This window comes from Anomaloglossus baeobatrachus, chromosome 12 (genome assembly GCF_048569485.1).
Source record: "Anomaloglossus baeobatrachus isolate aAnoBae1 chromosome 12, aAnoBae1.hap1, whole genome shotgun sequence".
In the NCBI taxonomy this organism is placed as follows: domain Eukaryota; kingdom Metazoa; phylum Chordata; class Amphibia; order Anura; family Aromobatidae; genus Anomaloglossus; species Anomaloglossus baeobatrachus.
In genome coordinates this window covers 125,274,867-125,301,436 of record NC_134364.1, presented here as the reverse complement: position 1 = coordinate 125,301,436, position 26,570 = coordinate 125,274,867, and the positions used below count along the sequence as shown (strand labels likewise).

The 26,570-nt window shown below is 52.7% G+C and overlaps 1 protein-coding gene across 6 annotated transcripts; it reads left to right on the top strand.

Moving 5' to 3' along the window:
• Window positions 1–5,427: 5,427 nt before the first annotated feature.
• TPM3 (tropomyosin 3) lies at window positions 5,428–24,647 on the top strand. Of its 6 annotated transcripts, none has more exons than XM_075330166.1 (9): window positions 5,428–5,637; window positions 10,041–10,174; window positions 11,481–11,598; window positions 11,674–11,744; window positions 13,018–13,093; window positions 13,414–13,476; window positions 13,586–13,655; window positions 13,742–13,820; window positions 24,094–24,182. In XM_075330166.1, exons 1-9 carry the CDS (start codon window positions 5,500–5,502, stop codon window positions 24,095–24,097), a joined length of 753 nt encoding a protein of 250 aa, XP_075186281.1. In that variant the 5' UTR covers window positions 5,428–5,499; the 3' UTR covers window positions 24,098–24,182. The 6 variants fall into 6 exon arrangements, with proteins under 6 accessions (XP_075186281.1, XP_075186280.1, XP_075186283.1 ...); XM_075330165.1 differs by lacking the exon at window positions 13,018–13,093 and adding an exon at window positions 12,701–12,776; XM_075330168.1 differs by lacking the exons at window positions 13,742–13,820; window positions 24,094–24,182 and adding an exon at window positions 22,746–23,287.
• The last annotated feature ends 1,923 nt before the right edge of the window (window positions 24,648–26,570 follow it).

Here is a 26,570-nt window from a genome sequence, read left to right as displayed (position 1 = left end):
AGAGTTCATAGAAGGAGCCAAGACTTGCAGGATGTGAAGAGTGTTTGTGTGGAAGAATGGGCCAAAATGCACCTGAGCAATGCAGGCGAGGCGTCTGGAAGCTTCATCAACAAAGGTGAATGTACCAAGTTGTGACAGTTCAAGACTACTCACTTGGCGTCCTTCACCGAGGTAGACACATGAACACTTTTACATGTAAAGTCCAGTTGGATTAAGTGGAGAGCGAGACCCACGTGTCTTTCCAGCTATCCGTACATCTGGCCCTATGAGTGCCTTAACAAGACTTGGGCATCCAGCTTTACACCACTATGGTTTGATCTCTTTGTCTGTGTGGAGTGGATGGGTTGCTACCAACATCTGGTGAGAAATTCATATCAATAGTGTCTTTAGAAGTATACTAGCTGTACTCCCCGGCTTCGCCCGGGTTAATAACTGTTGTTAACAAAATAGAATGTATTAACAAAAATGTATTCTGCACACAAACCACAAAACAAATAGATAGAAATGTAATTATTAAAAGGCAAAAACTAAGCTAATAGAAGCATTTCACAACATATATTTCAACACCACAGATATTCCACACAGATTTAACTAAATTGGCCAAGTAATGTGCTCCGTTTGTCTCTTTCCAGGTCTGCCTCTTTCCAGGTCTGTCTCTTTCCAGGTCTGTCTCTTTCCCCGTCTGTCTCTTTCCCCATCTGTCTCTTTCCCCGTCTGTCTCTTTCCCCGTCTGCCGGTCTCTTTTTTTTGTCTGTCTCTATCTCTTTGTTTTTCCCCATCTGTCTCTTTCTAGGTCTGTCTCTTTTCTGTCTCTTTCCCCGTCTGTCTCCCCGTCTCTTTGTTTGTGTCTTTTCCTGTCTGTCTCTTTCCCTGCCTGCCTGTCTCTTTCCTTGTCTGTCTCTATTTCTCTGTCTCTTTCCCCGTCTGTCTCTATCAAGGTCTGTGTCTTTCCCCATCTATCTTTGTCTGTCTCTCTGGCTGTCTCCTCCTTCCCTGTCTGCCTGTCTCTGTCCCTGTCTGCATGTCTGTCTGTCTCTTTCCCCATCTGTCTCTTTCCCCATCTGTCTCTTTCCAGGTCTGTCTCTTTCCAGGTCAGTCTCTTTCCAGGTCAGTCTCTGTCTGTCTCTTTCCCTGTCTGTCTCGGTCTGTCTCTTTCACCATCTGTCTCTGTCTCTTTCACCATTTGTCTCTGTCTGTCTCTTTCCCTGTCTGTCTCTATCTCTCTGTCTCTTTCCTGTCTGTCTCTATCTCTCTGTCTGTCTGTCTCTCTGTCTGTCTCTCTCTGTCTGTCTCTGTCTCTCTCTATCCGTCTCCCCACCGATATCTTATTACCTCACATATAAGCTTCTTATTGTTACGTCACCGCCGGAGTCTGCTCCGGCGACTTCTGCTCTGATCACCAGGCGACACTGTGTTCCTGCCGTGGATGGTGCTGGTAATGGGAGAGGAGTCGATGCCAGCGGCACTGGTGGACGCAGGCTCCGATCATCCACTGGGCTGGGCTATCTTGGGATCTGCAGTACCGCTGGCTGACTGTGGGTGGCGTGTGTCTTCCAGTTGAAGTTGCCAGCGTTCAGCTACAGCCAATGGGAAGACACTAGACCCTTCTTATTCCCCCTCCTGTCACATGACCACTGCCAGAGATAGTTCTGATTTCCTGGCTCCTGGTCCATCCTATTCTGTTTTGTGATTCCTGTGTGCTGACTTCTGCGTGTTTTCTGACTACCCTCCTGCCTGCTGTTTTTGTACCTTGCTGCCCGATCCGGATTTGACCTCTGCTCCGTTTTCTGATTACGTCCTTGTCTGCCGATTCTGTCCCTGTTCTGATATTCCTGGTTTGACCCTGCCTGACGACTACTCTCATCGGACTGCAGCCTTCCACAGGTAGTGATCTCGAGGGCCCTGTGTAATTCCAAATCCCTGTATAGAGGTTAAAGGGTTTCAGGGTTCTGGGGGTCCTGCTTGGTGAGTGGCTTCCCTCTAGTCTGTCCATTACATCCCCCCTGAGTCTGTTGATCCAGGCAGGCGTTACACTTATACTATGAATGTCTTTTGTTCCTATAGTAACCAATCACAGCTAATAACCTGTAGTTCCAGGCTCCATTTACTTTAATGGAGGTATGTTTTTTTGGAGAGTAACTGTAAAGCGCGGGGTTAAATTTTCCTGTCAAAACATACGGTAATCTACGACGTTCCCTGGGTCACTTGAGGTGTCTGTGCAAAATTTCGTGATTGTAAATGCGACGGTGCGGATACACTTTTCGTTTTGCTTTTTCCCCATTATGTAGATAGGGGCAATATTGATTGGGAAATTGAAACGCGCGGGGTTAAAATTTTGCCTCACAACATAGCCTATGACGCTCTCGGGGTCCAGACGTGTAAGTGTGAAAAATTTTGTGGCTGTAGCTGCGACGGTGCAGATGCCAATCCCGGACATACACACACACACACACACACACACACACACATACACACACACACACACACACACACATACATACATACATACATACAGACACACACACACACACATACAGACACATACACACACATACACACATACATACAGACACACACACACATACAGACACACATACACACACACATACATACATACACACACACATACACATACAGACACACATACACACACACACACACACACATACACATACAGACACACATACACACACACACACACACACACATACACACATTCAGCTTTATATATTAGATTTCCTTTTGGTGACATGTCCCATACTTACCTGCTCTGTAGTGGTATACATTTATGTCCCACCTGTATTTTATATTCCTTGTTATTATACTATTATGTACCGCACTGTTATTACATTGATTGAGACATGTACCCAGTGGTGCGGTCATTTCTGTGATGCCCAAGGAGCCATTTCCCAATACAGTAACCCATGGTCACAAGTTCCTCTTACTACTGTGAGCCGCCTGCGTGGCCTAAACCTCCTCCCATTGCTGCAGTGTCTCCGCACTTGTCTCCTGTAGCATCACCAGACTTGTATCCCATGTCTGCAGCATCTTCAGACTTGTCTCCCATGAATGCAGCGTCTCCAGACTTGTCTCCCGTGGCTGCAGCGTCTCCAGACTTGTCTCCCATGGCTGCAGCGTCTCCAGACTTGTCTCCCATGGCTGCAGCGTCTCCAAACTTGTCTCCTGTAGCAGCAGCGTCTCCAGACTTGTCTCCTATGGCTGCAGCGTCTCCAGACTTGTCTCCTATAGCAGCAGCGTCTTCAGACTTGTCTCCTATGGCTGCAGTGTCTCCAGACTTGTCTCCCATGGTTGCAGCGTCTCCAGACTTGTCTCCCATGGCTGCAGCGTCTCCAGACTTGTCTCCTGTAGCAGCAGCGTCTCCAGACTTGTCTCCCATGACTGCAGCGTCTCCAGACTTGTCTCCTATAGCAGCAGCATCTCCAGACTTGTCTCCTATGGCTGCAGCGTCTCCAGACTTGTCTCCCATGGTTGCAGCGTCTCCAGACTTGTCTCCCATGGCTGCAGCGTCTCCAGACTTGTCTCCTGTAGCAGCAGTGTCTCCAGACTTGTCTCCCATGACTGCAGCGTCTCCAGACTTGGTCTCCTGTGGCAGCAGCGCGTCCAGACTTGTCTCCCAAGGCTGCGTCTCCAGACTTGTCTCCCATGACTGCAGCGTCTCCAGACTTGTCTCCTGTAGCAGCAGTGTCTCCAGACTTGTCTCCCATCGCTGCAGCGTCTCCAGACTTGTCTCCCATCGCTGCAGCGTCTCCAGACTTGTCTCCTGTAGCAGCAGCGTCTCCAGACTTGTCTCCTGTAGCAGCAGCGTCTCCAGACTTGTCTCCCATCGCTGCAGCGTCTCCAGACTTGTCTCCCATGGCTGCGTCTCCAGACTTGTCTCCTGTAGCAGCAGTGTCTCCAGACTTGTCTCCCATGGCTGCGTCTCCAGACTTGTCTCCTGTAGCAGCAGTGTCTCCAGACTTGTCTCCCATGGCTGCAGCGTCTCCAGACTTGGTCTCCTGTGGCAGCAGCGCCTCCAGACTTGTCTCCCAAGGCTGCGTCTCCAGACTTGTCTCCCATGACTGCAGCGTCTCCAGACTTGTCTCCTGTAGCAGCAGCGTCTCCAGACTTGTCTCCTGTAGCAGCAGCGTCTCCAGACTTGTCTCCCATGGCTGCAGCGTCTCCAGACCTGTCTCCTGTAGCAGCAGCGTCTCCAGACTTGTCTCCTGTAGCAGCAGCGTCTCCAGACTTGTCTCCCATGACTGCAGCGTCTCCAGACTTGTCTCCCATGACTGCAGCGTCTCCAGACTTGTCTCCTGTAGCAGCAGCGTCTCCAGACTTGTCTCCTGTAGCAGCAGCGTCTCCAGACTTGTCTCCCATGGCTGCAGCGTCTCCAGACCTGTCTCCTGTAGCAGCAGCGTCTCCAGACTTGTCTCCCATGACTGCAGCGTCTCCAGACTTGTCTCCCATGACTGCAGCGTCTCCAGACTTGTCTCCCATGGCTGCAGCGTCTCCAGACTTGTCTCCCATGACTGCAGCGTCTCCAGACTTGTCTCCCATGGCTGCAGCGTCTCCAGACTTGTCTCCCATGACTGCAGCGTCTCCAGACTTGTCTCCTGTGGCAGCAGCGTCTCCAGACTTGTCTCCCATGACTGCAGCGTCTCCAGATTTGTCTCCCATGACTGCAGCGTCTCCAGACTTGTCTCCCATGGCTGCAGCGTCTCCAGACTTGTCTCCCATGACTGCAGCGTCTCCAGACTTGTCTCCTGTGGCAGCAGCGTCTCCAGACTTGTCTCCCATGGCTGCAGCGTCTCCAGACCTGTCTCCTGTAGCAGCAGTGTCTCCAGGACGAGCTGTACAAGTCCTGGGAAGCCCTGTGGAGACCTAGGAGAAGCCGTCGGCCGATGTATGGAGCCCGGGAGTCCACATCTGTCTCATTACACCTCACACCGGAGTGGACCACCATTGACATTTTGATTTTACAGTGTTCACTGATGTAAAAATGACGCCCAATTTACAGGATTAAAAGTGAAATATTTTTTGACCAATTACGAACATGGCGATAACCGTTTTTATTAATATGTTACATGATTATTATTATTTTCTATAACATTTTAGTTGTTTTTACATTATTATAGTCTTCCCTGCAGCTCAGCCTCATGCATTGGACATGGCGGCCCCCTCTAGGACTCTGGGCTACCATGGCAACCCATTGCTACCCACAGAATGGTAACACTGGGTAATATGGGATAACCAAAGGCTGCGCAGCTTTCATTTCTTGATCTGCTGTGAGAAAATGAAAGCGGTGACGTGATTGGTTTATAGGTCCGTTGCGCGCTAGTGGCGCCGGCTGTAGTTCCCACTCGCGGCCGCCAGATGGCAGCATCATACCCTCCACGTTCTCTGATTTCCTGGATATAAGGGAGTGGCGGCGGAAGTGCAGGGCGCGCGGGGAGCGGAAGTGCCGGGCGCTCAGTCAGTGAGAGAGAGAGAGGAAGAAAGATGTCCGGCGGGGGGATGACCAGCATCGAGGCCGTCAAAAGGAAGATCCAGGTCCTGCAGCATCAGGCGGACGATGCGGAGGAGAGAGCCGAGAAACTGAGCCGGGAGGTGGAGAGCGAGAAGCGCGCCCGGGAGCAGGTGAGGCGACAACCTGCGGGGGGCGGGGAGAGCCACCCGAAATACAGGGGGGAGAGCCACCCGAAATACAGGGGGGAGAGCCACCCGAAATACAGGGGGGAGAACCACCCGAAATACAGGGGGGAGAGCCACCCGAAATACAGGGGGGAGAGCCACCCGAAATACAGGGGGGAGAGCCACCCGAAATACAGGGGGGAGAGCCACCCGAAATACAGGGGGGAGAGCCACCCGAAATACAGGGGGGAGAGCCACCCGAAATACAGGGGGGAGAGCCACCCGAAATACAAGGGGGAGAGCCACCCGAAATACAGGGGGGAGAGCCACCCGAAATACAGGGGGGAGAGCCACCCGAAATACAGGGGGGAGAGCCACCCGAAATACAAGGGGGGAGAGCCGCCCGAAATACAAGGGGGGAGAGCCGCCCGAAATACAGGGGGGAGAGCCACCCGAAATACAAGGGGGGAGAGCCGCCCGAAATACAAGGGGGGAGAGCCGCCCGAAATACAAGGGGGGAGAGCCGCCCGAAATACAAGGGGGGAGAGCCGCCCGAAATACAAGGGGGGAGAGCCGCCCGAAATACAAGGGGGGAGAGCCGCCCGAAATACAAGGGGGGAGAGCCACCCGAAATACAAGGGGGAGAGCCACCCGAAATACAAGGGGGAGAGCCACCCGAAATACAGGGGGGAGAGCCACCCGAAATACAAGGGGGAGAGCCACCCGAAATACAAGGGGGAGAGCCACCCGAAATACAGGGGGGAGAGCCACCCGAAATACAGGGGGGAGAGCCACCCGAAATACAGGGGGGAGAGCCACCCGAAATACAGGGGGGAGAGCCACCCGAAATACAGGGGGGAGAGCCACCCGAAATACAGGGGGGAGAGCCACCCGAAATACAGGGGGGAGAGCCACCCGAAATACAGGGGGGAGAGCCACCCGAAATACAGGGGGGAGAGCCACCCGAAATACAGGGGGGAGAGCCACCCGAAATACAGGGGGGAGAGCCACCCGAAATACAGGGGGGAGAGCCACCCGAAATACAGGGGGGAGAGCCACCCGAAATACAGGGGGGAGAGCCACCCGAAATACAGGGGGGAGAGCCACCCGAAATACAGGGGGGAGAGCCACCCGAAATACAGGGGGGAGAGCCACCCGAAATACAAGGGGGAGAGCCACCCGAAATACAAGCTGGAGAGCCACCCGAAATACAAGGGGGAGAGCCACCCGAAATACAGGGGGGAGAGCCACCCGAAATACAGGGGGGAGAGCCACCCGAAATACAGGGGGGAGAGCCACCCGAAATACAGGGGGGGAGAGCCACCCGAAATACAGGGGGGGAGAGCCACCCGAAATACAGGGGGGGAGAGCCACCCGAAATACAGGGGGGAGAGCCACCCGAAATACAGGGGGGAGAGCCACCCGAAATACAGGGGGGAGAGCCACCCGAAATACAGGGGGGAGAGCCACCCGAAATACAGGGGGGAGAGCCACCCGAAATACTGGGGGGAGAGCCACCCGAAATACAAGGGGGGAGAGCCACCCGAAATACAAGGGGGGAGAGCCACCCGAAATACAAGGGGGGAGAGCCACCCGAAATACAAGGGGGGAGAGCCACCCGAAATACAAGGGGGGAGAGCCACCCGAAATACAAGGGGGGAGAGCCACCCGAAATACAAGGGGGGAGAGCCACCCGAAATACAAGGGGGGAGAGCCACCCGAAATACAAGGGGGGAGAGCCACCCGAAATACAAGGGGGGAGAGCCACCCGAAATACAAGGGGGAGAGCCACCCGAAATACAAGGGGGAGAGCCACCCGAAATACAAGGGGGGAGAGCCACCCGAAATACAAGGGGGGAGAGCCACCCGAAATACAAGGGGGGAGAGCCACCCGAAATACAAGGGGGGAGAGCCACCCGAAATACAAGGGGGGAGAGCCACCCGAAATACAAGGGGGGAGAGCCACCCGAAATACAAGGGGGGGGGAGAGCCGCCCGAAATACAAGGGGGGGGGGGGAGAGGGCGGCCCGAAATACAAGGGGGGGGGGGAAGAGGGCCGCCCGAAATACAAGGGGGGGGGGGGAAGAGGGCCGCCCGAAATACAAGGGGGGGGGGGGGGAAGAGGGCCGCCCGAAATACAAGGGGGGGGGGGGGGGAAGAGGGCGACCCGAAATACAAGGGGGGGGAAGAGGGCGACCCGAAATACAAGGGGGGGGGGAAGAGGGCGACCCGAAATACAAGGGGGGGGGGGGAGAGGGCGACCCGAAATACAAGGGGGGGGGAAGAGGGCGACCCGAAATACAAGGGGGGGGGGGAAGAGGGCGACCCGAAATACAAGGGGGGGAAGAGGGCGACCCGAAATACAAGGGGGGGGGGGGAAGAGGGCGACCCGAAATACAAGGGGGGGGGGGGGAAGAGGGCGACCCGAAATACAAGGGGGGGGGGGGAAGAGGGCGACCCGAAATACAAGGGGGGGGGTTGGGGCGACACCGAGAGACGGGGGGGGGGTGGGGGAGATCAGGAGAGACGGGGGAGGGGGGGACAGGAGACTCCCGTGAGATGGGTGTGGGGGACAGGAGAGAGGTCCGAGACACGGGGGGTTGGGGGGGGACCGGAGAGACACCGACCCAACCCCCCCTGCTACACATGGGAGGGGCTGACCCCCCCCCTAGATTCGCTCTGTATACAGTGTGAGGAGTCGGCGCAGTGTATACAGTGTGAGGAGTCGGCGTTCTGTATATAGGGGAGGGGGGGCTCTGTATATAGGGGCGGGGGGATCTTTAATCAGTTGGAGGGGTCTGGTCTGGTCCCTCTTCTGGCTGCGGTCGCCCCGTCTTTGTTGCCGGTTGATCTGTGGAGGGAGACTCTTCCACGCGTGGGTCCGGGCTCTTCGGCCTCCGGATCCGTCTGGCTCTTCGGCCTCCGGATCCGTCTGGCTCTTCGGCCTCCGGATCCGTCTGGCTCTTCGGCCTCCGGATCCGTCTGGCTCTTCGGCCTCCGGATCCGTCTGGCTCTTCGGCCTCCGGATCCGTCTGGCTCTTCGGCCTCCGGATCCGTCTGGCTCTTCGGCCTCCGGATCCGTCTGGCTCTTCGGCCTCCGGATCCGTCTGGCTCTTCGGCCTCCGGATCCGTCTGGCTCTTCGGCCTCCGGATCCGTCTGGCTCTTCGGCCTCCGGATCCGTCTGGCTCTTCGGCCTCCGCCTGTGTTGGGTGGTGGCTGACATTTCCCTGTGCCGCCCTCTTACCTCCGGCTGCACACAATGCCCTCACTGATGGCACTGGCCCCAGAGCTGACGCCCAGATGTGCCATGCCGTTGCCGCCTGTAGTGTTTGCCCTCTGGGCGGAGGGTGGCTCCGGAGCACAACTCCCATCCTCCATGTGTCGGTGGTCAGGAGCTCTGCGGCTGTCACAGAGGAGCGTTTGCTGTAATCGTCCATTGTAATGACGCTGCGTGCGATTGTAGCAAACCCTCAGCTGTGTGCACGGTCGGCCTCCAGATAATCACGGACAGCCATCGGCTCCTGTGCCCAGAAATGTGCTTTGTCGGAGACCATCTTGGCTGAGATTTGCCCCCTTAACAGCCCCTAATGGTTTAGTTGTCTGGCTGGCAGGCCGCAGCTCTGGAGGGGTTAACGCTGCTCCACGTCTCTCCCATACTGACGGCCGGCTCCTCTCAGTGAAGCTGTCAGTAGGAGCTGACTGCAGATGCCATGGCAACTGAGGGGATGGCGACTCCTATTGAATGATGCGGGTCTGCGGGCAGCGATCGGGCTGAATGTGCTGCAGGCAGTGAGGGCTGCGGACGCCGCTCCTGTGCAGGCAACATGCACTCTCAGTCCAGGCAGGGGTTAATAACAAGGGGGGGGGGGTGTCCAGGGGCTTATTGACCAAAGGGAATAGAGAACAGATGCCCGGCATCTGCTCCTAGCAGTGCAGACAAGTGACGATCGCTGTGTATAGTCTGCTGCACTATGCCGCCCTCTCACCCGCGTGTCTGGTGTGCTGCCAACTCCCCCTCCCCCCCCCCCCCCCCCCCACCCCCCACATCTGGTGTGACGTCAATTCTCTCCCTACCCCCCCCGCGTCTTTCAACCCCCCCACCTTCCCTCAGCGCGTCTGGTGTGCTGTCGACTCTTCCTCCTCCTCTCCTCCGCGCGTCTGGTGTGCTGTCGACTCTTCCTCCGCCTCTCCTCCACGCGTCTGGTGTGCTGTCGACTCTTCCTCCTCCTCTCCTCTGCGCGTCTGGTGTGCTGTCGACTCTTCCTCCTCCTCTCCTCTGCGCGTCTGGTGTGCTGTCGACTCTTCCTCCTCCTCCCCTTTGCGCGTCTGGTGTGCTGTCAACCCCCCCCACCAAGTAATCCCCACCGGTATATACTCTGCTGCTGACCCCTTTGTTCCCCCTCTTCAGGCGGAATCTGAAGTCGCTTCCCTGAACCGCCGCATCCAGTTAGTGGAGGAGGAGCTGGACCGTGCTCAGGAGCGCCTCACCACCGCTCTGCAGAAGTTGGAAGAAGCGGAGAAGTCTGCGGATGAGAGTGAGCGGTGAGTGCAATCCGCAGGACGCCCTCAGCACTGCCCACACCTGCAGTCTCCGTGCCTCTGGGTTCCGCCATTGCCACTGCCGACAGTCCGGACCTCATTGGTCGCGGTGGTACCGGATTGTTGGATGGTGGTCCTGCGTATGTGATACGTGGCGGGGATGTGAGGGGGATTGTTGGATGGCGGTCCTGCGTATGTGATACATGGCGGGGATGTGAGGGGAATTGTTGGATGGCGGTCCTGCGTGATATGTGGAGGGGATGTGAGGGGGATTGTTGGATGGCGGTCCTGCGTGATACGTGGCGGGGATGTGAGGGGGATTGTTGGATGGCGGTCCTGTGTGATACGTGGAGGGGATGTGAGGGGGATTGTTGGATGGCGGTCCTGCGTGATACGTGGCGGGGATGTGAGGGGGATTGTTGGATGGCGGTCCTGCGTGATACGTGGAGGGGATGTGAGGGGGATTGTTGGATGGCGGTCCTGCGTGATACGTGGAGGGGATGTGATGGGGATTGTTGGATGGCGGTCCTGCGTGATACGTGGAGGGGAAGTGAGGGGGATTGTTGGATGGCGGTCCTGCGTGATACGTGGAGGGGATGTGAGGGGGATTGTTGGATGGCGGTCCTGCGTGATACGTGGAGGGGATGTGAGGGGGATTGTTGGATGGCGGTCCTGCGTACGTGATACGTGGAGGGGATGTGAGGGGGATTGTTGGATGGCGGTCCTGCGTGATACGTGGAGGGGAAGTGAGGGGGATTGTTGGATGGCGGTCCTGCGTGATACGTGGAGGGGATGTGAGGGGGATTGTTGGATGGCGGTCCTGCGTGATACGTGGAGGGGATGTGAGGGGGATTGTTGGATGGCGGTCCTGCGTACGTGATACGTGGAGGGGATGTGAGGGGGATTGTTGGATGGCGGTCCTGCGTGATATGTGGCGGGGCTGTGAGGGGAGCAGCGGCTTCCGCCCTCAGCAGACACTCCGATGCCGTTAATCCTTCAGCTCCTCGGGAACTGGTTTGGAGTCGCTGACGTCATCGGCAGATTTACGACCTCGGCAGCCACCAAACCAGTTATATCCAAGACGTATCCAGACTCGTAGGCTCGGGGTGTGAGTGAGATGATGGGAGTCCCTGCACGCCGGGGCTGAGACCATGCATATTGGAGCATGCAATGGATCGGCACACCTTTTTGGGGTTCATTGATCATCCCCCCTCATTGTGACCTATGGCGACAGTCCTCTCCCTGGCCTGTGGGGGTGTGGCAGTTTCTGCTTATATCGTGACCCATGTCGTGATATTCGGCCCTGCAGGGGGATGAAAGTCATTGAGAACCGAGCCCTGAAAGACGAGGAGAAGATGGAGCTGCAGGAAATCCAACTGAAGGAGGCCAAGCACATCGCTGAGGAGGCGGACAGGAAGTACGAGGAGGTAAGCGGGGGCCGGACCGTGGGCAGGGGGGCACCGCGAGGGCACGGGCTGATCCCCCGACATCTCCCTGCACAGGTGGCCAGGAAGCTGGTGATCATCGAGGGCGACCTGGAGCGCACAGAGGAGCGGGCGGAGCTGGCAGAGTCGTGAGTATCGCCCCACCGCCTGCCTGCATGTGTCACACAAGGCCTGAAGACAGGAGGGGTGGGGACAGTGAGCGCAGCTCCAGAGTATAATGCTGGATCAGTAATATCTGTAGACAGTGACTGCAGAGCAGAACAGTGAGTGCAGCTCTGGGGTATAATACAGGATCAGTAATACCTGTTCACAGTGACTACACCAGCAGAGCAGTGAGTGCAGCTCTGGGGTATAATACAGGTTGAGTAATGTCTGGACAGTGAATGCACAGCAGAACAGCGAGTGCAGCTCCGGAGTATAATACAGGATCTGTAATGTCTGGACACAGTAACTGCGTAACTGCAGCTCTGGAGTATAATACAGGTTCAATAATACCTGTTCACAGTGACTACACTAGCAGAACAATGAGTGCAGTTCTGGGGTATAATACAGGATCAGTAATATCTGTACACAGTGACTGCAGAGCAGAACAGTGAGTGCAGCTCTGTGGTATAATACGGGTTCAGTAATGTCTGGACAGTGAATGCACAGCAGAACAGCGAGTGCAGCTCCGGAGTATGATACAAGAGGTAACTCAAGATAAGTAATGTATGTACACAGTGTCTGCACCAGCAGAATAGTGAGTGCAGCTCTGGAGGATAATGCAGATCAGTAATACAGTAATATCTGTACATAGTGACTGCAGAACAGTGAGTGCAGCTCTGGAGGATAATACAGGATCACTAATGTCTGTCCACAGTGACTGCACCTGCAGAATAGTGCGTGCAGCTCTGGAGTATATATTTGGGGGATTAGTGAGTGCAGTCTTTGGTTTTCAGGCCTTGTTTAACCCCTTCCTCATTGCATGAATTGAATTGATGTCTTTGTTTTTGCCCCTCCCTTGGCTTGTTCTGTGGTGCTGCCTCCCCCTCTGTCCTTGCACGTACACAATCCCCCCCACCCGCCTCCTGTGACCGCCGTCCAGCCGGGGCCGTGAGCTGGAGGAACAGATCCGACTCCTGGACCAGAGTCTGAAGTGTCTGAATGCATCAGAAGAAAAGGTATCTGCTGCGGCGGCTCCTGTTTCGGTTGCTCTCCCTGTGTTGTCCCTGTGCTCCGCTCCGCCGCCGCCTCCTGCTCCGCCAGGTCGGTGATGTCATTGTCCCGGGGTGCTGGGAGCAGGAGGTGCCGGTCTGCTCCGTATCTTCCTCCATGGCGGAGTCCGCTCTTCTCATTCCTCCACTCTTTCTGTCTCTCCTTTCTCTCCTCCTCCTGTTGCGCTCTCTCCTCCGTCCTCCTCAGTAAATGTGCCGAGCTTGAGGAGGAGCTGAAAAATGTCACCAACAACTTGAAATCTTTGGAGGCTCAGGCCGAAAAGGTAAGGGGAGCTGGATGGACCCCCAAGGGTGCACAGACAGCTCTATACTGCATGGAGGTCACAAAAGAACTGTCTAGAATGTCAGGTTACCTATTACAGCCAATTGGAGGTCTTGTTAGGGCGCGTTTCCTGCCCTAGGAGGACATATGAGCCTAAGATAACTCCTCCTGGCAGATCACTGTATGTGGAGGCTTCACGTGGGTCTCTGTCTGTAGGTTAGCGGTAGTTTTACACCCCTAGGGTCCGTCCTGTAATGGGGGTTACGTCATAATCATTGGCCTCGTTTTTGTGTCTGATGTCTCGTCTCTTTTTATTTCCAGTATTCACAAAAGGAAGATAAATACGAAGAAGAAATCAAGATATTGTCAGACAAGCTTAAAGAGGTGAGCGGGGCCTAAAGTGGGTCTGGGGTCACCTATACCCCCGCGTATGGTTCTGTATGTTCCGCGCTGCGGCTGGTCCACGCCTGACTCGTCTCCTCTCTCTCTTTAGGCCGAGACCCGAGCAGAGTTTGCCGAGAGATCAGTTGCCAAACTTGAGAAGACTATTGATGACCTGGAAGGTAGGTTCCCGTATAGGTGTGTGCCCCCCGTGTACCCTCAGTGCCACGGCTGCACTCACCTGTCTCCTTCCCGTCTCCTCACCCAGACCAGATGTATGCCCAGAAGCTGAAGTACAAGGCGGTTAGTGAGGAGCTGGACCACACGCTCCGTGCCATGACCTCCATGTAAATACCGTGTGCCGCCTCACTAACCGCACCATGCAGAGTGCTGTGACCTGCGCAGGGAGGGGCTTGTGTGATCGCAGGGTCTCTGCACCCACCACTACCTACAGATTGCTGTGTGGCCTGTGCAGGGAGGGGGCTTGTGTGATCCCAGGGGTCTCTGCACCCACCACTACCTACAGATTACTGTGTGGCATTGTGCTTGTAATCACAAGGTCTATGCACCACGCAGACACGGCATTGAGCTTCTGATAACGGGGTCTCTGCACCAACTGACCACAAACTGCTTTAACTTTTGCAGTGTAGATGACATTGTGCTTCTTTATTGCAGGGTCTCTGCACCCACCGAGCGCTGATTGTTGTGTGACTCTTGCAGCAAGGGGAGGTATCGTGCATGTGTGTGATCTCCGGACCCCTGCACCACGCAGATTGCTGTGACTTGTGCAGTGGCGGGAGGCATCGTGCGTCTGATATCAGGGTCTCTGCACTCACCGTGCACTGATCGATCTGATTTATTCAGCCAGCCGGGGGGGGGAGCATCGTGCTTGTTTGTGATCTCGGGGTCTCTGCGCCGAGTGCTGCGTGATCTCGGGGTCTCTGCGCCGAGTGCTGCGTGATCTCGGGGTCTCTGCGCCGAGTGCTGCGTGATCTCGGGGTCTCTGCGCCGAGTGCTGCGTGATCTCGGGGTCTCTGCGCCGAGTGCTGTGTGATCTCGGGGTCTCTGCGCCGAGTGCTGCAATTCCTGCAGGGAGTGGGGGCATCGTGTTTCTAATCTCGGGGTCCCTGCACCCACCGCGTGTGACTCTCCCCTCCCTGCATGGACTTTCGCCGTCTACTCTTCATAATCTCTTGTCTCTCTCTTGTAGATGGCAGCGAGTCTCCTACAGCCGCTCCTCTTCCTCTTCCTTCCTCTTCCATCCTCTTCCTCTTCCTTCCTCTTCCTCTTCCATCCTCTTCCTCTTCCATCCTCTTCCTCTTCCATCCTCTTCCTCTTCCATCCTCCTCCTCTTCCTCTTCCATCCTCTTCCATCCTCCTCCTCTTCCTCTTCCATCCTCCTCCTCTTCCATCCTCCTCCTCTTCCTCTTCCATCCTCCTCCTCTTCCTCTTCCATCCTCCTCCTCTTCCATCCTCCTCCTCTTCCTCTTCCATCCTCCTCCTCCTCCTCTTCCATCCTCCTCCTCTTCCATCCTCTTCCTCTTCCATCCTCCTCCTCTTCCATCCTCCTCCTCTTCCTCTTCCATCCTCCTCCTCTTCCTCTTCCATCCTCCTCCTCCTCTTCATCTTCCATCCTCCTCCTCTTCCTCTTCCATCCTCCTCCTCTTCCTCTTCCATCCTCCTCCTCTTCCTCTTCCATCCTCTTCCTCTTCCATCCTCCTCCTCTTCCTCTTCCATCCTCCTCCTCTTCCTCTTCCATCCTCCTCCTCTTCCTCTTCCATCCTCCTCCTCTTCCTCTTCCATCCTCCTCCTCTTCCTCTTCCATCCTCCTCCTCTTCCTCTTCCATCCTCCTCCTCTTCCTCTTCCATCCTCCTCCTCTTCCTCTTCCATCCTCCTCCTCTTCCTCTTCCATCCTCCTCCTCTTCCTCTTCCATCCTCCTCCTCTTCCTCTTCCATCCTCCTCCTCTTCCTCTTCCATCCTCCTCCTCTTCCTCTTCCATCCTCCTCCTCTTCCTCTTCCATCCTCCTCCTCTTCCTCTTCCATCCTCCTCCTCTTCCTCTTCCATCCTCTTACTCTTCCATCCTCTTCCTCCCTCCTCCTCTTCCTCTTCCTCCCTCCTCCTCTTCCTCTTCCTCCCTCCTCCTCTTCCATCCTCCTCCTCTTCCAGCCTCCTCCTCCTTCCTCTTCCATCCTCCCTCCTCTTCCTCTTCCATCCTCCCTCCTCTTCCTCTTCCATCCTCCCTCCTCTTCCATCCTCCCTCCTCTTCCTCTTCCATCCTCCCTCCTCTTCCTCTTCCATCCTCCCTCCTCTTCCTCTTCCATCCTCCCTCCTCTTCCTCTTCCATCCTCCCTCCTCTTCCTCTTCCATCCTCCCTCCTCTTCCTCTTCCATCCTCCCTCCTCTTCCATCCTCCCTCCTCTTCCTCTTCCATCCTCCCTCCTCTTCCTCTTCCATCCTCCCTCCTCTTCCATCCTCCCTCCTCTTCCTCTTCCATCCTCCCTCCTCTTCCTCTTCCATCCTCCCTCCTCTTCCTCTTCCATCCTCCCTCCTCTTCCTCTTCCATCCTCCCTCCTCTTCCTCTTCCATCCTCCCTCCTCTTCCTCTTCCATCCTCCCTCCTCTTCCTCTTCCATCCTCCCTCCTCTTCCTCTTCCATCCTCCCTCCTCTTCCTCTTCCATCCTCCCTCCTCTTCCTCTTCCATCCTCCCTCCTCTTCCTCTTCCATCCTCCCTCCTCTTCCTCTTCCATCCTCCCTCCTCTTCCTCTTCCATCCTCCCTCCTCTTCCTCTTCCATCCTCCCTCCTCTTCCTCTTCCATCCTCCCTCCTCTTCCTCTTCCATCCTCCCTCATGGATGACACCAGATTTCTGACCTCACTTGTCTCCTTTGCTTATTTCTCCAGTCTTCTCTGCGTCATAGATACACTATCCACTGTATTGTGTATCTAAGGTGGGCTTATAGGGGGCCCGGCCTCCCAGCGTGCCCTGCGGCAATGACTCCGGCGACCCCAGGTGCATAGGACGATCTCACTAATGCAGAGTGCCGCTGACCTCTACCTCATAATAATTAATAATCTTCCTATAGCGCCAACATATTCTGCAGCGCTTCACAATTCAGGAGGTTCATATACAAACAAGTAACAGTTGTAGAAAATACAATATTTAGAGGGGAAAAAAGAGAACCCTGCCCGTGAGAGCTTATAATCTACAATGTGATGGTTTGAGGTACAAGTGCTTATTTGCAATGACAATCCAGCCATCTCAAGGAAATGGGGATAGATAATGGCTTCCAGAACCTCGAGATGCATTTGGGTGCCTTGGAGTTTGACGTGGGGTTATGTTCTGAGAAGTTGTGGAGGGACTTTATGAATTTACCTCCTGCTCCCTCTTACAAGAGGACCGCTCAGCCAATCACAAGCCACCATGGTGACCTCTGTTTGCAGTGATTGACTGCAGTGGTAACTAATTCAGATTGGCAGCAGACCTGGAGGGGGTCACTGAGGTCAGTGTTGTTTAGCCGGCGGCCCTTTGAATGGTGGAGCAAATGGTCTCTGACGCCATGCCATCGCAGAGCACCCACATGATCACTGCCGTCTCCTGTCCTCGTCTGACCAGAGTCTCCAGACATGGGCGACCCCAGCGTCATTACCTCCGCAAGTGCGGAGGGAGCCGCATGGGATTTTAGAACCCATTTTTTAAACTACCTAAACTCCGACGTTGTAATAAATCACAAAGCTCCATATGGCAAAAGCTGGCTGTGATTTAGGGTTACCAATAAAACTCCATAAAATGAGATTATATATATATATATATATATATATATATATATATATATATATATATATATATATATATATATATATATATATATATATATATATATATATATATATATATATATATATATATATATATATATATATATATACATATATATATTTTATTTACACACATGCATACACACACATACTATATATATTAGTTTGGCCTCTAAATGAGAGCCCCCCCACCCCCCCAATAAAAGAACACCTCGCAACCATCTTTCCATCGCATTTTCAATACTAACATTCCATATATCCAACGCTACTGGAGTCAAATAGACAACATCTGCTCTATACAACCCTGGAATAAACCCTTCCAACTCTGTGCCGGCTCGAAAAACCTCCTACCACCAGCAAAAAAAGTTCCATAGCTGTTCACATACTTTCTTATGGACTCTCATTCTAAGATTTGGATGTGATACCAAGAAAATCTAAACAAACATTGATGGACAGTTTTGTAGAACGCCAAAGAAACACCAAACTCATCCATAATTGTACAAAATGTGTTCAATAGCACACTACAGTCAGGGGAAGATGGTGGGCCAACAAATAAATCATCCAAATAATGGATCAAACCACCAACCTGACAGCGCTTCTCCGTAACCCACTGCAAAAACATTGAAAACGATTCAAAGTAAAAGCAGGATAATGAGCAGCCCATCGGCAGGCATTTGTCAAAGAAACTGCCCAAAAAAATGAAAACCTAAGGAATGAAACCCATTAGGGGACACCGGTAACTAATGGAAAGCTGCCTTCACATCTGCTTTTACCAATAAACTGGGACCAAAGCACCTAAACAAGGAACCGCAGCATCGAAAGACTAAGGCTATGTTCACACACTGCGTTTTTTACCTGCGTTTTTGGTCCGTTTTTGCTGCAGAAATTTCTTGAGAAATTCTTGTAACCTTTCTGCAGACATTCCCCAGCAAAACCTATGGCAAAAATAATTAGCTGTGCGCACACTGCGTTTTTTTTCTTAAGAAAATTCTTTCAGTAGATTTTCTTAAGAAAAAGAATGTGCATGTCACTTCTTTTCTGCAGCTAACTGCGTTATTTGCCATAGATAATTGGCACAATAACGTAGGGAGCAACCAGCGGTAAAAACGCACCGAAAACGCGGCAAAAACGCAGGTGCGTTTTTGGTGCGTTTTTAAACGCAGGTGCACTAATCCTTCACTCTTAAGAAATTTCTTAAGAAAAATCATTTTTCTAGTGTGAACATAGCCTAATACTTAACTTCCGCTTGCATACCAGCTACCGAATCATTGAAAGACTTCCCACTCGGGTAAGAGAGATGGTGTATCACCTTTAAAGGTATTAGCCTCTTTTTTTTTTTTTTGGCATTGCATCAAGAGGAGAAACCCGAAAATTACTAAAAGGCGGAAAATCAAATGGGCCAGCAATACGTCCCAACAAAAGCGCCTTTGAAATATAATCCGCCACAGCATCAACAAGCATGTACAGACCTTAAATTATCATACAGGTGGCAACCATCACCCAAAAACTCCGGAACAAAACTAGGATCGGGGGGAGGGAGGGTAGTGGAGCAAATAAGGGGATAGATAGAGCAGATAGAGACAGTGAGATGGTAGGGGTCAATGAAGGATTAGGGGGGGATGGGACATACAAGGAACGTAGGGAGGCTAGGAGTAATAAAGGTGTTAATAGGATTAAATGTCTACTGGCAAATGCAAGAAGTCTTGCAAACAAAATGAATGAATTGGAGACTCTTATGTCAACCATGGATTATGATGTGGTGGGCATTACGGAAACCTGGCTGGATGAAAGCCATGACTGGGTGACAAACATACAGGGTTATAGTACATTTAGGAAGGACAGGAAAGGCCAAAAAGGTGGTGGGGTGTGTATATTTATCAAATCTAACCTAAAACCTGTGTTGTATGATGACATTGAGGGGAACAGCAACAATGTAGAGTCAGTATGGGTAAATGTACATGGGGAGGGGAATAATGGAAAAATGCTAATTGGAGTTTGCTATAAGCCTCCTAACATACCTCAACAAATAGAGGGTGAAATGCTGGAACAAATTGAAAAGGCAGCTAATAATAATAATCGGGTTCTTATTATGGGGGATTTCAACTATCCAGACATTCAGTGGGACATAGAATCTTCTGGTTGTGCTAAAAGCTGTAAGTTCTTATCTACTATTCAAGACCATTTCCTCCGCCCGTATGATGAGAGGTTGAAAAAGTTAGATATGTTTAGCTTAGAAAAAAGACGTCTCAGAGGAGATCTCATTTATATGTATAAATACATGTGTGGTCAATATAAAGGACTAGCACATGACTTATTTCTTCCAAAGACAGTACTAAGGACCAGGGGGCACTTACTGCGAGTGGAAGAAAAGCTATTCCAACAGCTAAATAGGAAAGGGTTCTTTACAGTTAGAGCAGTCAGACTGTGGAATGCGACCACAAGAGGTAGTAATGGCAGATACTATAACAGCTTTTAAAAAAGGGCTGGATGATTTCCTCACTACACAAAACATTGTTGGTTATAAATGACTTAGTGACTAAATGTAGAACTGGTGGAGGAAGGTTGAACTAGATGGACCTAGGTCTTTTTTCAACCTAAGTAACTATGTAAAAAAAAAAAGCCTTCATCAAAACCTCTGAGAAGCACCGCCTTCTCCCGATCAGGGTACCCGCTTAGCCATGGAAGCATTGCGGACAGCCTCACCAGTGTCCGCCGCTCTTCCCGCAGTACCCTTAGCGGTTCCCCCTGGTACTATCCCCAATTTCTTAAAGCACTTGGATGCAGAGTGTGCTCCTCCACAAAACGAGCATTCATGCCGAAATCTGCTTGTATTGTGCCACTTACAACCCGCCTCGTTTAAAAGAAAAGCACACCCCGCGCTTAGCTGAGGTAGCCAAAGCCTGTTTCAACGAACTCTGCATCTGATCATTAAATTAATCCACAATCCCACATCCTTTCCACCCCAGGTGACATTGGAATGTACTGCCAGCTTCTGACGAAAATTTTCATCATATAAGCAAGCAGAGCCCCAAAATTTCTGTTCACTTCCAAAATGATATCCATATTTTGGAAGAGTCCCATACAGAAATGACACTACTTCTCTCCTATAACCGCTGCATATATAGCAAAAGGTTGCAGCCACTTATGGGAAGACCTTTTATAATCTTTTTTTTTTTTTCCTCATCTGCATCAGTTTTGTCATCTTCTCTTTTCTACAGAATATCCAGAAGTCTTAAGAGTCGTCAGGAGAGAGAAAATATCTATATATTCCTGCTGCCAAATTTTTTCTTTGGCCCTTTCCTGAGCGAGATGAAACCCCAACTGGGAAACCTGGCATATCGCTTCCTTACGTAGTGAAGCAGATACTGGCAGCTGCCTGGTATAGACGCTGCCTGCTGAGGCACAGCTGCGGTGTGCTGTGCCAATACCTGTAGCGCTTCCCTATGAATCACAGCTTGCTATTCCCCAGCTGTACCAGGATCCCCTTCACCCACAGATAACATCACCCAATCCTGCATGCTCTCTGACTGTGGCTGGATGTGATCCTCGGCGGCTGTGATTGATCCCCAGCTCGACCATCTCAGAAGCAATATCTTCCCCTTCATCACTGGAAGGCCTCGGGGACTCCCATGCTTGTTCCAGTAAGGCACCTTGATAGGACGTAATAGGCCTCTGATGCGGGAGCAATCCTGCCTGGGAAGCGCTCCCCAAATGTGGGGAAACCGCTTACGGCTCACTCCTGTGAACCGCCCCTGAACCCACACTCCTCCCACCATCATGTTCCTCCAGATTCCTAGATCTCTTCGGCCACTTCTGGCTCGCCCTCTTCCGCCCTTTGTTGTCCGCGGCTGTGCTATCTGATTCTATGGCTATCATTCTTCAAGGGGCCACATGTAACCGATGGGGGAGGGGCCCAGGAGTATTGGAAGACATTTATGTTTTATATCTGGAAGGTGAAGCCAGCCTGGGCCTGCACACAGCTGAGGGTTCGTCACAGTTATGCCAAGTGTGTAATGTAAGCAGCCCGGACTGACACACTGTAACAAAGGATCAGGACAGATTCTCAGCTGTGAGCAGTATTGGGCCTCCCTATTCATGAGTGATGGTCCTCCCCAGGGTGAGAAGCGGGGTGCAGGCCCTCTGCTGGGTGATGATCCGTCCTTGCGGTATCTCTGTGCCTGTGTCCGGTGCCATTTTGTGGGCGCTTCCTGTGTGACGTCCTCCTGCCGTTGTAATCCCTCCAGTCACCTGTGGGGGCAGCGCAGTATAAGCAGATGTTCGGTGATTGGGGGAGGGGGGGGATGATGAGGGTGATGATCAGTCTGTGCGGTATCTGCTCCTGTGACTCCCTCCCGCCGATGTAATCCCCCCCCCCTGGCCACCTGCGGGGGCAGCGCAGTATAAGCAGATGCTCAATGATTGGGGGAGGGGGGGGTGATGATCAGTCTGTGCGGTATCTCTGCTCCTGTGACTCCCTCCCGCCGATGTAATCCCCCCCGGCCACCTGCGGGGGCAGCGCAGTATAAGCAGATGCTCAATGATTGATCATCACCCCCCCCCCCTCCCCCAATCATTGAGCATCTGCTTATACTGCGCTGCCCCCGCAGGTGGCCGGGGGGGATTACATCGGCGGGAGGGAGTCACTGGAGCAGAGATACCGCACAGACTGATCATCACCCCCCCCCCCTCCCCCAGTCTGTGCGGTATCTGCTCCTGTGACTCCCTCCCGCCGATGTAATCCCCCCTGGCCACCTGCGGGGGCAGCGCAGTATAAGCAGATGCTCAATGATTGGGGGAGGGGGGGGGTGATGATCAGTCTGTGCGGTATCTGCTCTTGTGACTCCCTCCCGCCGATGTAATCCCCCCTGGCCACCTGCGGGGGCAGCGCAGTATAAGCAGATGCTCAATGATTGGGTGGCGAGAGGCATTAATGAGGGTGACGATCTGTCTGCGGTATCTGCTCCTGTGTGACGCCCTCCTCCAGTGTAATCCCTTCGGTCACCTGCGGGGGCAGCACAGTATAAGCAGATGCTCAATGATTGGGGGAGGGGCGATGATGAGGGTGATGATCCGTCTGTGCGGTATCTGCTCCTGTGTGACGTTCTCCCGCTAGTGTAATCCCTCCAGTCACCGGGGGGGCAGTGCTTGGTGATAGATGGGGCGCCCCGGCAGGATGGGGTGCAGGCACCTGGATGATCAATTCTCTACCGAGTTTTATGGCGACCTTGTACTCCAGTCACATTCAGAGCTTTAGCGCCGTGCAGTTCACCAATACATCCAGCAGTCGGCAGCAGTGAGACTGGTGCAGCTCTGGCTGTGACTAGAGGATAGATTTAACCTATAAGCTGCTGGAGCCCTGTGTCTCCTCCACTAACACTAAGCTGTCTCTTCTCTCTCTCTCCTTCCCTTCCGCCCCTTCCCCTCCCCCCTCTGTCCTCCTGCCCTTCCCCCGCAGAACGTCTCTACAGCCAAATGGAGAAAAACCGACTCCTGGCTAGTGAGCTGAAGGTGACCCTCCATGACCTGTGTGACTGAGGGCCGTCCTCGGCAGTCCGCACCACTGCAGCCGCCACGACTCCCCCCTCCTCGGTGATGCCCTGTGGAGCGGAGGACTGCCCCGGACCTGTAATACAGCAGTCTCCTCTCGTCTGATGCACTACCACTCCCAGCATGCCAGGTCCACACTGGGAATGCTGGGAGTTGTAGTCTCTCTTCAGCTCGGTCTCGTCCTGTCGGTCCTCTGTATATATAGGAAGGGATACTTTCCTGAGCGATCACTTCTCACAGCTGAGGTTTTGTTGGTGTCTCCTGTTCGGACTGATGTGCTGGGACCATCATGGCTACACTGAGACATTGTAACGAACCCTCAGCCCTGAAGGATTGAGCTGTGTACACAGGACGGGCTGTGTGTGGGCAGGCAGTATACCGGGGGGAAAGTTCACCTGCACGTTCATGGCTGCGTCATGTTCTGTATCCTAATAAACGTCCATCTTTTCATCGCTGTGTGCAGGTGGCTTCTTTCTTGACGGTGTCAGTATCCAACTGGATATCCCTGCGTGGAGCGTGTACTCAAGTCTCCAGAGCTGCACTCACTATTCTGCTGTTACATTGTGTCTTATCCTCCAGTTACATCCAGAGCTGCACTTACTATTCTGCTGTTACATTGTATTTTCCAGTCTCCACCAGAGCTGCACTCAGTATTCTGCTGTTACATTGTCTTATCCTCCAGTTACATCCAGAGCACTCACGATTCTGCTGTTACATTGTGTGTTATGCTTCAGTGTCCTCCAGAGCTGCACTCACTATTCTGCTGTTACATCAGGTCTTATCCTCCAGCTGCAGTCACTATTCATTATATCATGTCTTATCCTCCACCTCCAAAGCTTCTTTTATGACAGTCTGCAGCTGCCCCTCGGCTCCTGGCAGTGAGTGCAGGACCTGACCGTATACAGTGCCGGCCTCCAGGTCAATATAGACCATGTACAGTGAAGGTTTCTCTGGCTCACCCTGGTGACTGGTCCTGCTGGGAGTTGTAGTTCCTGACGTCTCTGTGACTGGTCCTGCTGGGAGTTGTAGTTCCTGACGTCTCTGACTGGTCCTGCTGGGAGTTGTAGTTCCTGACGTCTCTGTGACTGGTCCTGCTGGGAGTTGTAGTTCCTGACGTCTCTGTGACTGGTCCTGCTGGGAGTTGTAGTTCCTGACGTCTCTGTGACTGGTCCTGCTGGGAGTTGTAGTTCCTGACGTCTCTGTGACTGGTCCTGCTGGGAGTTGTAGTTCCTGACGTCTGTCTCTTCCTCCCGCAGATAAGCTGAGAATCACTAAGGAGGAGAACGCCAAGATACAGAAGATGTTGGAAGACACTATGCAGGAGCTGCACTGCTTGTAGCCACCGCTCTGCCTGCCGCACACACCGCGGCCCCCACGCTGGTTGTCGGGACCAGTCCTTGCCGCCCCCAGCGCCGCGCTCTGTGGTCGGGGTCCTCCTCTGCCAGCAGGGTGGGTTCACTTTATACTCCGGAAGCTTCCGGCCGCTCTTGTGCGATTTCAGTATTTTCCTGTGACTGTAGATGATGGGAGGTGATCCTTCTGTAGGACGAGCACCTTACACCCCCCTCTCCCCCCATACTGAGGGCCGGGGTCAGGCTTGCCGGCCATGCTGGGGGTGCTGACCCTGCTCGCCCATGTGCTGGGGGTTTGGCGTTCCCCCTCCCCCCGCACTCACATCATGTGATCGGTAAATTACTGTAATACTACAACTCCTGTCTTCTCTGGGGTCTGCGGACACCCTCGTCCGTGTTGTGCGGGGGAGGGGGGTGTTTCTTATGCCAATAAACGCCATGTGCCACTTTCTTTCATACCACTGCCTCTGTGTCCTGTCTGCGGCGGATTATGGGGGTCTCCCTGCAGCTTGGGGGGGGCGGCGAGATAAATATTTGTTTGTTTTTTTTTTTTTTTTTCCTGACTGGTTTTAAACATTTTTTAAGCTTCCAATAAAATAAGGCTGCTACGAAAACGAGACCACCACTCTGTGCTTATTCCACCGCCGCCCCAAACAGATGAGCTGTGACCCCCGCTGTACGGGGGGGGAGGTCCCACAGATCCACTGCCGCCCCCTGAGCGTAGCAGATGGAGGAGCTGAGGTCCCCGCTGCATGGGGGGAGATCTCCCAGATCCACCACTCTGGAGCCGATACTGCTCCATTACTTGCAGCTGTGCTCCCGATGTCTCCCACTTGTGGTCAGGACAGAGTAGTGCTGCTCCCTATTCGCTGGGGTTTTTTTGTTTTTGTTTTTTTTTTTGCATCAGTCTAGCAGTGAGGAGCTTCCTCTATACCAGGAGTCCCCAACCTTTTTGACCTTGAGAGCCACATTCGACTTTGAAAGTTGGTCGTGAGCCAGATTGTAAAGATGAAGACTTAGTCAATTGAGTAGAAAACAGGAAAGAACAATTTGAAATAAAGAATCTTCCTCATATTGATATCAGAGAGAAAGAGACCTCCATACACAACACAATCCACTATACAAAGATCAAGGGAGAAATAGTCACCAGACAACATATTACCACCACATAGTGATAGAATACAGACACCTACAAGGGAGAAATACCATGACACACTGACCAGATAACATATTACCAAGACATAGTGATCAAATACAACCACATACAAGAGAGTAATACCACCACACCATAATTAGCCCACGTAGTAACCGAATATTACCATGTACAAGGTAGAAATGCAACAAAACTATGACCAGATCACATAATGACCAAATAGTACCACACACAAGACAAATGCCACCACACTGTGACCAGACCACATATTACTACCACACAGGGACATATGATACTACAATAATGATCATGAATAAAAATCACAATTTGTGACACTATATACAGAGCCCCTGTGTATGCCTCTGGTGATTATTGTATTACCTGTACACTGACACTATATACAGAGCTCCTGTGTATGTTACTGGTGATCACTGTATTACCTTTATACGGACACTATATAGAGCTCCTGTGTATAATGGCACTGATATTAGTGTTATTAGTATTTACTAATAACACTAATATTAACACTAATATCAGTACCATTATACACAAGCTCTGTATATTGTCAGTGTACAGGTAATGCAGTGATCACTAATGACATACACTATATACAGAGCTCCAGTGTATAGTGTGTGTGCACATGTAATACACTGTCTTACCAGTGACGTCTCTAGCTGACGTTATTCAGCTTCGCTTTTCCTCTTCATCCGGCGCTGACCGCCATCACTTCTTCCTACTTTGACGCGACTCTATAGAAAATAAGTCACCTATAGCCGATCACTCCCAGAGCACATTCCTCACTTTTTCACCAATTTCTACCCTACATCAGGCTTGTCTTCCCCCATGGAAGACAGTGTCTTCAAAATTAACCTGTATTTCATCAGTAATAATGTCCCCAAAAAATTGTCCCTGCAGTAATTTTGCCCCATTTGCCATCATAAAACAATAATGTATGTCCCTCATTCTGGCCCCATATAGTAATTATGTCGCCCCCCCGCCCCTTTTACTTAATAATGTCTGGGTAAACAAGTGGAATAAGAAGGGATTGTTTGCTTCCTGTACAAAATATCCCCCACACACTGCTTCTCTCTAAAATAGCCCCACAAATTGCCCCTTTCCATTATGTCCCCCCAACACTTGCCCTTTCTAAAATATTTCCCCCATACTACATCTCGGCACAAACCCCCCCCCACCCCCTCCCCCGATCATCATTATACAATGCTGCCTT